General features: G+C 43.3%; 1 protein-coding gene across 2 annotated transcripts in view; it reads left to right on the plus strand.

Annotated features, from left to right (window-relative positions):
• Positions 1-12,547, plus strand: part of LOC111850725 (spectrin beta chain, non-erythrocytic 1-like) — an 82,314-nt gene that overhangs the window by 11,722 nt on the left and 58,045 nt on the right. Inside the window, exons 1-2 of one of the 2 annotated variants that reach the window (XM_023824917.2) lie at positions 3,270-3,291; positions 8,656-8,837. In XM_023824917.2, coding sequence (XP_023680685.2) covers positions 8,693-8,837 — 145 coding nt within the window. In that variant the 5' untranslated portion in view covers positions 3,270-3,291; positions 8,656-8,692. Of the gene's footprint in view, positions 1-3,269; positions 3,292-8,655; positions 8,838-12,547 lie in introns of those variants that run through there. The other variant, XM_023824915.2, reaches the window with a different exon arrangement.

Consider the following 12,547-nt stretch of genomic DNA (forward strand, 5'->3'; position numbering starts at 1 on the left):
CCATTTTATTTAATGCTCTGTAGTAAAATCTTTTTGCTTTGTGTTAAACACCCCAATTCTAATATTACTTCTAATCAAAAAAATGTGTTTTATTCCTTTGCCTGTGAAATGTTATGTTTTGAAGTCTGCTCAGGAGCAGCGATGCATGTTTTGACCTTTTCATCAATGTACTAATGAGAGGTTTTTTGGGACAGTACAGTGTGTGCAATTATTTTCGAACCCGATTTGATAATGACCCTTGTAATGCAGCGTGAGGGGGATTTATACCATTGGCTGCTCATTCAAAAAAAGTAATGCTTGTATGAATGTTACATTGTGAAAGTGATTCTTGATGTAGTACAGTATAAGACCTTGTCTTCTCTTCTGGACTGATTTCAACTGATCATTTCATCTGTTATGCTGTGCAGCTTTGCAGTGCTGCAGCATGTTCACACTGGCCTGTGCTGCAGAGGTGCCACTAAACTGGAGTCAGGCCTCATTTGCAAGCCTCTTAATCTCTCATAGTGATTCCTGTAACTCATCCCCTTGTCCAGATTGAGCCCGACGTCACAGGTTAGCCATGCGAGCTGCCGGCCCACACGCCCCTCTCCGACAGTTGCGCTTGAGATTGATGGCTGAGTCTCTAACAATTTCCAGAGGGTCTCAGGAAATGAAGTCATTGTGCAGCTGTCCCATGCGTTGCCGGGAGACAATGAAGACCAGATCGCTGTCAAAGGCCAGTGTGCCTCAGTCTTCACAAAGGATGCTGCAGACCGATTTGGTGGCACCCATTATGCTCAGCCGCTGTGCAGAGCTCTCTTATGACAATCCGTGTAATTCCACAGAGTGGAAGTATCACCTCCTTTTAATGTCCGATATGAAGTAATATAGATGAGAAGATTCTAACATCGTTTATGCCCGCTGTGCTTTTGGTTTGCTACAGGCACTGTGTAGCTGGCTGTACAGGCTCTGTCGCAATGCCTTTAAGCTAGCAACTCCCATACACATGGACAGCCATGCTAGTTGAGCACATCTGTCCTGCATTTTGATGTGCTTCCCCAGTGTGAGAGTACATGCAATGGCTGTTTAGTCTGACTGTCTTTGAACTTGAGTGTGTGCCTCTTAATCCAGACATCATCTCCCCCAGGGCACAGCCTGAGAACGCAGCTGGGTTGTTCCCGTGGCCGAGTGCTCTGGCCCGGCCTGGATCTATCCTCCATCTTTCCCTCGCCAAACATCCCTCGGGTGAGGCTCAGACTCCCTAATAATGGGGGTGCTTGGGAATGCTAACGCAGCTGCTTCCAGATGTTGCTCCCCTAACTTTCTACCCTTGGCGGTGCCAGGGGCATTAAAGGACCCAAGGCTTGTGAATAAGGTATCTTCGGGTGTCCGTGTATGGGAATGCTGCTTATTTCTGCATACACGGGGAGTTCTTAATTAAAGGGATTACACAAATCTTTGGCTGTTTGTGTGGACATGAGGCAACACATAATATGCAAGGATTGTATTTCTGTTTGTAATTTTGAAAATCTGCCATTTAATGGTCATAATTAAGCTTCTGCTGACTTTTCATTCCAGGTAATTCATGGGAGGTTTACAGTGCCCATCACTTTAGAGTCTCTTATCTTGCAGGCTTTTCATATGCGGACCTGCCTGTTTTATTCGATTAGGCTGGGGGTAGCTCGCCTGAAAATGTGTGGCTCCGCTTACTAATGGAAGTGGAGAGTTGCTTTGCATCCTGCTGCTGAGATGAAGAGGTTCTCCACGTCTGTGGGCTGGAAAGCTGTCCTCTGTGATTCATGCCATATAGTAATTTTAATGCAGATTGGCCCCTTTTCCATCCCTGATCAGAAATACAGATAATAAAGAGGCATTCATGCGGCCTTTGTGTGGCATTTCTGTCCTTGCGCAGTAGAGTCTTCACCGAGACAGTAGCCTAAGTTCTCAGTATCAGTCCATGTACGAATTATTTAAGAAGTATTACAATCGAATTTGTAATGAAACATTAGTTCCTTAGCAGAGCATGTGAGCGGAGTGGAGCGGTGAGAATTTCCGCTCCTCGTTCACGAGGCTGTTGACTCCGCCCGCTCCTCCGGTCTTATTCGCACTAAGCCGCTCCGCTCAAAACCGCTCCTCGCTCCTCTAAAATTTCCTCCCGCTCCAGTCAAATCGTTCCACGCTCGCTTCAGTTTAAAAGAGGGACAAATAATCTGCATGCCTAACAAATGTCACCTTAAACCGAAGCCTTATATCATAAAGAAATATGAGCAACGGCAACATAGCCAGTCAGAACAGAACATATTTATTTTTAAGCAACTTATAGGCAAAAACGGACGGGTTTGGCAATTGCATTCCACACAAAAATAGGCTTAAAAATAAAGGAATCACTGGGCTTAATAGCCTAAAGAATATACAGGCACATTTTAAATTCCTCAATTTTTTTCTGTTGATGCTGCTGCTGCGTCTCTATAAAATAAAATTTCACTGACAGCGTTACGTGAAATTAAGAAAAATCCTATTAGACCTACTTTGAATGACAAAACGAATTTGATTACCAATATTTACTTTATAGGCTTTTAAACTTTAAAATTACTTTATAGACTTGATATGCTACAACCACTTGCTCGCGTTTTGCTCTGGCTTCCGCCTGTTCGCGTAGCACACTCATGTTTCTGAGAAAAGTGATTCCAAAGTGAATCTTTACTCACTGAAACAGTTTCATGACATTGTTGTTCTTGCTGTATATTATTGTTATCTATACGTTTGATAAGAATAGTACACTTGTATGATTTATCAGTTTCCTTTGTGAAATACTTTGCGAATTTCATCTCGGCCAATTTGTGTAACAGTCTTGATAATTGTACAGATGAATTCTGGGTAGATCTGGCCACGCCTCAGAGTCTTAGTGTGCGCGGTATCAGAGCGAAACTGGAGCGAGACAGAGCGACCGCTCCAGCCTTAATTAATAAACCGCTCCGCGCTCTGACCAAATTCCGCCCCCTCCGCTCCTCGCTCACGCTCCGCTCCACTCCGCTCACATGCTCTGTTCCTTATAGTCATCAACAGTACAGCAGAAACCCTCCCATCCAAAGCGATATGGCTCCAGTTACTTAGGCTGGATTTACTCCCTATAGGATGCTGGTAGTTGGATTTGAACCTCTGGTCATCCTGTCCTTGATCACAGCTGATGGTGACAATAATTTAATATCAGGGGAACCTGGAGCAGCGTGATGGTTCGTTGGAGGGCTGGGTCCACCCAGCGCGGACTCCTAAGCCTCAGCGGCACTTACGTCAGTGTGGAGAAGCCAAAGAGTTGAGTCATTTTTGTTTTTCCTTGGATGTTCTGCTTGATCAGTTGTTTTGTACAGAACAAGTGTAAGGAAAATTATTCTCTTTATATTACGCTTGGACTGGGCTTGCCGGTTGCTCTCTTCTCTACTGTGAGATTGAGGGAGTGGAGCAGGGGGTGATGGTTGCTAGGACAGGAGTGTGCTGTGTGGGTGGGGGTTTGGGGGTGAGCTGGGGGTGATGGTTGCTAGGACAGGAGTGTGCTGTGTGGGTGGGGGGTTGGGGTGAGCTGGGGGTGATGGTTGCTAGGATAAATATGCAGTGTTTTGTCCCATTGGGATGCAGTGAGGAATTAGGGAGCAGATGATGGGTGAGGGAGTGGCCAGCCCAGTCTAACCGTAATATACAATGATGAAAACAGATAGTTTTCCAGCTTGGCTATCACACCCAAATAAAGAGGATAAATAAGAGCCATCCACAGCCATTTCCCTGCTTCAGGAAGGCTGTTATACTCACAGAGGGAGGGTGGGATTGGCTCACTGCAGCGGGTACAGTTTGAGGGGTGTAGGATGGTGTAAATGTCTTTTACACATGTAAGTCACAGACTGTTCTCTGCAAGGAATCGCAGATTGTGCCAGTCGGGTTCAGGCTGACATCCTTGTAAGCGATGCAGCATTGTCCCGCCCTCCTCATGCACATGGAAGACCAGAGCTTCCTGGCTGCCTGGTATCCATGGCGATTCCTCACATGCTGACGTATAAAACGAGCACCAGCTGCAAAAATGTCTTCGTTTCCTATTTTTAAATTCTAAATTCAGCATTTTAAAATTTAACGATGTATTCCAAAATTAAGGACTTACTTTTTACGACTGCTACTAATAATAATGTTTTAAATTACCCTGTAATATATTATTAATATCACTATATTAATAGGTAAGTATTTTGGCCAGTTTGATGCATACGGTGTCGGATTTAAAGATTTTTTCCCTTCAGTTTTTTTATATGCTTGATTTATGTCAGGGCAGGTCTGTAGCTCTGATACACAGATCATCGGTCCCTCAGAAATTAGCACAAATTCAAACAAACTGCAATATTTGCATGATCTTGCAAGTTTTCAAATGTACCGCCGCATTTCCATGATAAATTGCTAAATCAACAGTCTAGGGGTGTTTCTGTAAACAGGGTCTGGTGCAGTAGGGAAAAAAGAACGAATTTGTTTTGCCCTTATTTATTATGCAAACTGAAAACACAATTAGGAATAGCTGTAATTATTTTTGTTTAGCCCGGTCTGAATTTCCTGGCAGGAATGCCATGGGGAGAGGCTGTTTCTGCTGTGCTCCGGTCGTACACCCTCGGATGATGTCATCTCAAATAAGTTATCCTGTCGGATGCGTTTCCAGCAACATATCAGAGTTTGGTATAACATAGCAGACAGAGTCTTGGTCTTATTGACTACTGTCTCTGCAGTGTTGGTGTAATTTATTGGGAAATCAAAATGTTCCCAAACTGACGATTATGATAGACTGTAACTAGCATTAGCTAGAACAAACTAATTGCCGCAATTAGCACAGTATTTTCTGTGTTGAACATCTACTGGTCAATCAAGGTTATGCTCATATCAATAAATGTTTTCATTTGTTTCATTGAACGTACTGAACTGAAAATGATGTACTGAACGGTACACGGCGAATATGTGTACCATACAGCTCCACAAGTGCTTACATTTGCTTACTCATGTGAGTTTTCTGCTAGGGTGTGCTGCTGGGAAGATGAGCACAGAGCACATCCCATGCATAGTTTGCATTCTGTAAAATTGATCCATTGTCTGCTTTGTAAGGTGATGCATTGGTTGCATCCTGTTAAGAGTCCAGATGAACATAATCTACAATTTTTAACTGTTATGTATCTTACTGATTTTATTAGCTGCTAATGTAGAATTTATATTTTACTAAGACTTGAATAACTGGAACCAAAAGATTGTTTACACACACACACACACATGCAGGCATGTACACTATTATTCAGTTATTCACTATTATTCAGTGACAGTCTCTCTGCTCTGTCAGACTTCATCGTTTGGGGCTGTCTCTCTTCTCTGTGAGACTGCATCGTTTGGGGCTGTCTCTCTGCTCTGTCAAACTGCATCGTTTTGGGCTGTCTCTCTGCTCTGAGACTGCATCGTTTGGGGCTGTCTCTCTTCTCTCTGAGACTGCATCGTTTGGGGCTGTCTCTCTGCTCTGTCAGACTGCATCGTTTGGGGCTGTCTCTCTGCTCTGTCAGACTGCATCTTTTTGGGCTGTCTCTCTTCTCTGTGAGACTGCATCGTTTGGGGCTGTCTCTCTTCTCTCTGAGACTGCATCGTTTGGGGCTGTCTCTCTGCTCTGTCAGACTGCATCGTTTGGGGCTGTCTCTCTGCTCTGTCAGACTGCATCTTTTTGGGCTGTCTCTCTTCTCTGTGAGACTGCATCGTTTGGGGCTGCCTTTCTGCTCTGTCAGACTGCATCATTTGGGGCTGTCTCTCTGTTCTGAGACTACATCATTTTAGGCTGTCTCTCTTCTCTGTGAGACTTCATCGTTTTGGGCTGTCTCTCTGCTCTGAGACTGCATCGTTTTGGGCTGTCTCTCTGCTCTGTGAGACTGCGTCGTTTGGGGCTGTCTCTCTGCTCTGAGACTGCATCGTTTTGGGCTGTCTCTCTTCTCTGTGAGACTGCATCGTTTTGGGCTGTCTCTCTTCTCTGTGAGACTGCATCGTTTGGGGCTGTCTCTCTTCTCTGTGAGACTGCATCGTTTGGGGCTGTCTCTCTTCTCTCTGAGACTGCATCGTTTTGGGCTGTCTCTCTTCTCTGTCAGATTGCATCGTTTGGGGCTGTCTCTCTGCTCTGTGAGACTGCATCGTTTGGGGCTGTCTCTCTGCTCTGTGAGACTGCATCGTTTGGGGCTGTCTCTCTGCTCTGAGACTGCATCGTTTTGGGCTGTCTCTCTTCTTTGTGAGACTGCATCGTTTGGGGGTGGGTGTGCATCACTGCCCGCATGGCTGTGAACAGCCAGAGACCCGCCATCTCCACTTCGGAGATCCTCCCTTTGCAGTACCCCCCTCCCCCCCCCACAGCTACTGCGGCTATAAATAGCCCGGATGATGGAGGCACTGCACTCTTTGCATCCTCCCACTCACTCTGACGAAGCAGCGGGTGCGTCAGGCAGGTTTTATTACCACCCCCTGGCTCCCCATTGGCTCGGTGAGTGACACACCATACGGGGGGGGGGGGGGCCCACATACGTGTGCGGCGTCCACATGTGTGTGAGTGAGGCGGGACATGGGAGGCAGGCCTGGGCTTAAGTCTGAGAGTGAAGCAGATCTTTAGAGCAGAGCCTTAAGTGGTCTGGGGCTGCCTTTGTGGATGCATTACCGATCTACTTAGATCGATAGGAAAAAGTGCATACGTAATGGGATTCATGTTGGATGCATATTACCCTGCGGGAATGCCTTAGTATGGCATTAATGCTGAAAGCTGATCACTTCCTGTCTGGAACCAGATGGGCTTCTTATGCCCCTGAGTGTGCTGCGTCTCTCTCCTAATGCATTTCTGCTGTCTCGCATTGATTAGCATTAGCGGGTTGTGTGTTTTTGTGTTTTGGCCGTGCTGCATGATTCTCGTGGCCCCTTGCGTTAGAAATGATGTTCTGTCATCTACACTCTGCGGGATTTCTCAGCCCGAAGCAGGTCAATGCATAATGCCCCTCCGACGTTGGACGCGGGGCAAACTCAATGTGGAACATGCTTCATGTGCCGACCTTCTGCAAGCAATTAGAAAATACCCCCCTCTGCTTAAAGCGCACGTGACAAAAACAGCCCAGAGGGAGGTCCACAGTACAGACACTCCAGCAGTTCACTAAGTGCGCTGACGCAGTTTATTTGGTTATAGAACCCGCCTTAAGCATTAGCAAAATGCACTGATCGAACTCAGCGTATTCGGCTGAATTCCAGGCAGACAGTAATGTGCGTGATGCAGCGAAACAGAGCCAGGAGCCTGGGAGTGAGGGAGGATTTACTGCTAACATTGTACGGTCACCCAGGCAAAGTTGCAGGCAAAGACGGTACTGCGCTCGGAGATCTCGCTGTGAGGCTCCAGACGGCTGCTTTATGTTTAGCTAGGGAGCGCCCAACACCTCAGTGTGCGACTCCAGAGCTCTTTTCAGGGCTGTGTAGCATTTCCTTCTCCAATGGTTTCTGATTTTTTTTTGGAATGTTTGTGCTTATTTGCCTACTTATATTTGTGAGAAAAATAGGGAGAACCTGCTGTAATGGCTGCATATTTCGAGATGATCACTGAGGTCCACTGCCCTGGTGCAGGAGGTGCTATTCCAGGCTCCCCGTGTCATTGTCTGAAGCTCAAACCACGTAGCATAAGAACAATGTTGTCTTTATAAACAGGACATTAAATCATCCTGAGGGACTTGTGCAAAAAAGTTGTCATACTGCTAAAAATGTGAAGGTTTTACTATACAGTCTTTTTGTTTAATACTGTTCTCTTTCAAACAATAGGTGGCACTGCAGTCCAGGTTTGTCTCAAAGAATTTTCTTTGGTCTGATACCGGAGGGTGGAGTCTCGTGTCTTGAAGGAGTTACACTGCTCTGTCCACAGTTAGGCCAAAAGAAGCATTTTATATATGACCAAGCATCAAATATTTGTCTACATATGGTGTTCATTTTTGTTATTTGTTCTGTATTGTTGTTGTACTTATTGTTTTGTGTTTACTGTATTATATTTACATATTAGGATGTGTGTGTGTGTGTGTCCACCGTGGATGGGGTGGGCAATATTTACAATAGTGCTTCATAATGGCTGCCAGGCACAACAATTATAAATCTATATCATTTATTTTGTTCAAGTAATGATGGGTAATAATGCACATAGGCATTTTCTGCTTGGGCATTTCCTGTACTGTAATTGAAATAAACAAGAAGAAAACAGCAGCGATGGTTTTTTCCATTTTTTTTTTCCCCTCAGCCACTGAATGTAAATTAGGCTAGCAGTGACATACTGTATATGCATTAAATATGGAAATATAGACTGACATCTGGTGTGTGTACAGAGGATGCTCTTGGCTGTTGTTGGTTCTTGTTGAAGTTGTGTTTCAGCATTGAACTACGATTTTAATTGTAATCTCTCATTTTTTGCATAATGTATCTGTCATAATATACATCTTGTGCTAGATACCTCTCTTGACTGGACCTAATAACACTACCCCAGAAATCTCTAACAGTAAATCCTGCTTATTTGTATTTGGTTATTTTAGTTGGTTGGACGATGACGTGTACAAGACAATCCACAGGCATAAGTCAGCCTGTAGCAGTAAAGTGCGTGTGTTCTATTCCTTGTGTCCGTAGGGTGGCATAAGAGGAATCTGATGACAGAGTGGCGACCATGATGACGACAGTAGCTGCAGAGTATGAACACATGGAGATCCAGCAGCAGTACAGCGATGTCAACAATCGCTGGGATGATGACTGGGACAACGAGAACAGCTCAGCCCGGCTCTTTGAGCGCTCCAGAATTAAGGCCCTGGCAGGTAAGCAGGAAGATGAACCTTTTTTGGGTGAGGGTTGGGAGTAAGCTGGGGGTTCGCCTTGGCGAGTCACGCACTCCTAACTATCACAGCGCTACTAATGATGTGAAGGCAGTTTGTGTTTAGGCCACTGGAAAGCTGCTGATCATGTTGTCATTTCACTTGCTGCGTGCTAGTGCTGGGATGACGTGGCAACGCAATCTACCAAACGTAAATCATTACACAGTGGGTGCGTGGTACGCTGATGTATTGCACAATCGCAGACTTTGAAAAGGGCACCGTGGCAGTGCCCTGTAATGGAGAAGCTCCGTTTAAAAGGCTACGGTCATCAAGAGTCTGGGAATGTTTCAAGAAACAAACAAACAGTACCTGGGTGGTGCACCGATGTGGAACTTTTGACCAATACTGATATTCGTTATGTTTGTGTGGTTTTGCCGATACCTATACCGCTATCTGGCTAACCTCTAAGCTACTTGTGGAGCTAACATCTGTTTTTATTACGGAAAATGGCTGGTTGACCAGTGCAGTCATCTGCGTTATTTTAATAGTTGTGTCTTTTGCTCTGGAGCTGCTAACTTTGATTATTGATAAAGTTTAAATATCGGCCAAGACTGACACATTGGACCGAATCCAGTATCTTTTTTTTCCCCAGGTGTTACTGATTTTTGTACTTATGAGGGACTAAACAGATCTTAGCTATGTGATACTAAATTCAGATTTGAACTGCAGTAGTTTGTTACATCTAGTTTGTATTACTTGAAGCCGAAGTATGACCTGATTGCTTGTAGTGATATCGAGTTGCAACAGCACAATTTTTCCTTACATGTCGAGTGTTACTTGAACTGCATTACTTATGTTAAATTTCACTACTTTTCTGTCACCCCTTTATTCTGAAACTGAATAAGTTTGCAAACCAGGTTGCACTTTATCAAATAATAAACTGTTGACATTCTGTTGGTAAATGTTTAACATTTACTTTTTACTATTTAATTGTTTTTTTAATGGAGTCATTTTAATCATTAATCATTTAATTGTTCATTAGATGACTAATCGAAAAAAAATAATCGCCAAATTAACTGATATAAAAATAATCATTAGGTCCAGCCCTACTGCTTACTTACTGTGTGTAATTCGTAAGCATATTGACCGCTGAGTATTGCAAGTCATAGTGAACAGTTTTTCATTGTTTCAGAAAATGCCTCGTTGCTATTCACAAGGCTGCCTGCCAGTGTGTGTTGCAATATGGGATTGTTAGATCTATATAAACCTGGTACATCCTGTGGCATCGTACTCATTTCACAGACTGAAACAGATCATGATACGTGGTCTAAGCTTGAGGTGACCCTTGTCTGTCTGTCGGTGTTTTGGCTGTGATTTTTAATGGGCAACACTGTTCCTGACCGATCAAAGAAGATACGTCTAAAAAGCCTTGCTCATTGATCTCCTGTTTACATTTCAGTATCTGACACCGCAACACATTTTAAAGAATAATAGTTAATAATAGTTAAAACACCTTATTATGCAAAACAATGCATAAACGTTGTTAAATTAGAATCCATTGATTAGAATCCAAGTTTTGAAAAGAATAATTATGGAAAGGCTGGACTTGGCTCTCCAGAAGTTGCAAAACAGTCAGAGAACAAAATAACTACGCAGCGACATGTAAGTAGTCTACTTAGGATAAGATGAGGTAAGGTAAGACAAGATAAGCAGAAACAAGACAAAAAGAAGTAAACAGTCCAAATTAATCTGGTACACAAACAGAATGTATTAATATATTACTATGTAGAACATTAATACTTAGATATTAATATGTTCGTAAATGAGCCTGAAATTTGGCTCGGTTGCTAAATACTAATGTACAGTTTCGTATTTTTGGGTCTGTTTTGAATAGATCCTGGACTGTTGTAAATACAAGTCAGAAGAGACCATTTTTAAACAGAGTATTCACAGCCTTCCTGCCGTGCTGACATCATTTCCACTTACTGGCCCACTCAGGTTCAGCGGAATGTACAGGGTGAAATGCGGTGATGAAATATACATGTAAGAGGCTGCCTGTTTGTGGAGACAAACTGCAGCAGTGGTGCCAAATCTGTTTTAAACAAGGAAATGAAGACAATAGCTATTGAAGACCCCCCTCCCCCATTAACGTAACAAAGGCATTACAAGGGAGCCGCACATTCTTTCTGTCGGGAACACTGTATCCGTATGGGTATTACTTAGGTCTGGGTGATACTTATTACAGTGATGTGTCAGGGAACTGTGTACTTTGATGTCAGGCCTTTGGTGGTGCCTTATAGCAAAGCTGTTCTTAATGTCATGGTTATGAAGTGTGATATGGATGTTATATAAAGAAGTAGAATTTTAATAACTGCGTTATCTACATACATTATGCAAGGCAGGGTTATTATTGTTCACGGAAACATTTCCATAACCTGAAATAAGATAAAACAATACAATAAAAAACTAAACGAGAGCTATGAATATATAGTTTGTGAAACTAACTGAAATAAAAAAACAATAAGCATCAAATTCTTTCTGTTACTGGCAGTAATTAGCAGTAATTATTTATCTTTGGCCCACTTTTGTCCAATGCATTTGAACCACAGAAATAGCCATTGGCATTGCATCGTGACATTTTGTAGCAGCTGCAACTTTAGTCAATTCCTAGAAATAAAATTACTTGAATTGAAACAAAAATATATAAAAACTAAAGACATATACAGTGTATCTTTAAAATACAAACTGATGAAACCACACCAAAAACTAACCAAAACTAAACTCGATTTCAAATGAAAAGTGAAAATACCAAAAAACTCAATTAATAAATAAAATCTATAATAACATTGATGCATGGATATACACAGGTATATGCAGTTACAAATATTTAACTTTAGTTTGTAGCCATCTGGGAGTTTGTAATCCCATAGCGAGGAATCATATAAATGATGGAATTTCTGGACTTTCTCAGCCGACTAACTATATCTGTTTTCAGTCTGATCAGGGGCCTGTGTCATGAAGCGAGATACTGTATGTTGGTCAGCTGGGTAACTTGTCAGATTTAAGGTCCCCATTTAAATGGACTTTAACTTTATTCACTCACAGTACATTTAGCCCCAGCTACATTAAATCTGACAAGTTATCTAGGTGACGGAAGAATCCAGTTTTGTAATACAGGCCACAGAGAGGGTAGAGAAGGTGTTTATAAACAGTCTTTGGTCCGATTTTCTTTCTAGCTTTCTGCTACTTTTCCCATTGCCAATGAACAATCCAGGTTTGTTTGTATAACTGAACGGACTGTCGGCATTGTTTCAGTTTTCCAGTGGTATGCACCCTCGCACGTGGCCCCCAAGGTGGTATCCAAAGCTGGCCCCCTATGATGCCACCATTGCTGTGTGTGCCATGGTGCAGCCATGTCTGCATGAAGCATGAACCAGCTTTTACGGAGACATTTCTCGCTTCCTGCATAAGCTCTTCTCCAGAGATTTCAGCTGCCCGCTTGGCTGCTTTTATTGTGTTGTGTCTGTAAGTCACTGCTCCTCTAGCGTGGCAAGTTTTTCGTCCTGCTGCCCTAGCAAAGCTGTCTCAGCTACATGCAGCACATATCTCCATATGGCTCCAGCTCCACATGTCTGCGTCTCATGTGGTCTGAGGGACCATTCACTTACTTCGCCCTAAAGCATGATGGATGTCCTCTGATGCTTAGCGCGAGG

Source organism: Paramormyrops kingsleyae, chromosome 20 (genome assembly GCF_048594095.1).
Source record: "Paramormyrops kingsleyae isolate MSU_618 chromosome 20, PKINGS_0.4, whole genome shotgun sequence".
Lineage (NCBI taxonomy): Eukaryota > Metazoa > Chordata > Actinopteri > Osteoglossiformes > Mormyridae > Paramormyrops > Paramormyrops kingsleyae.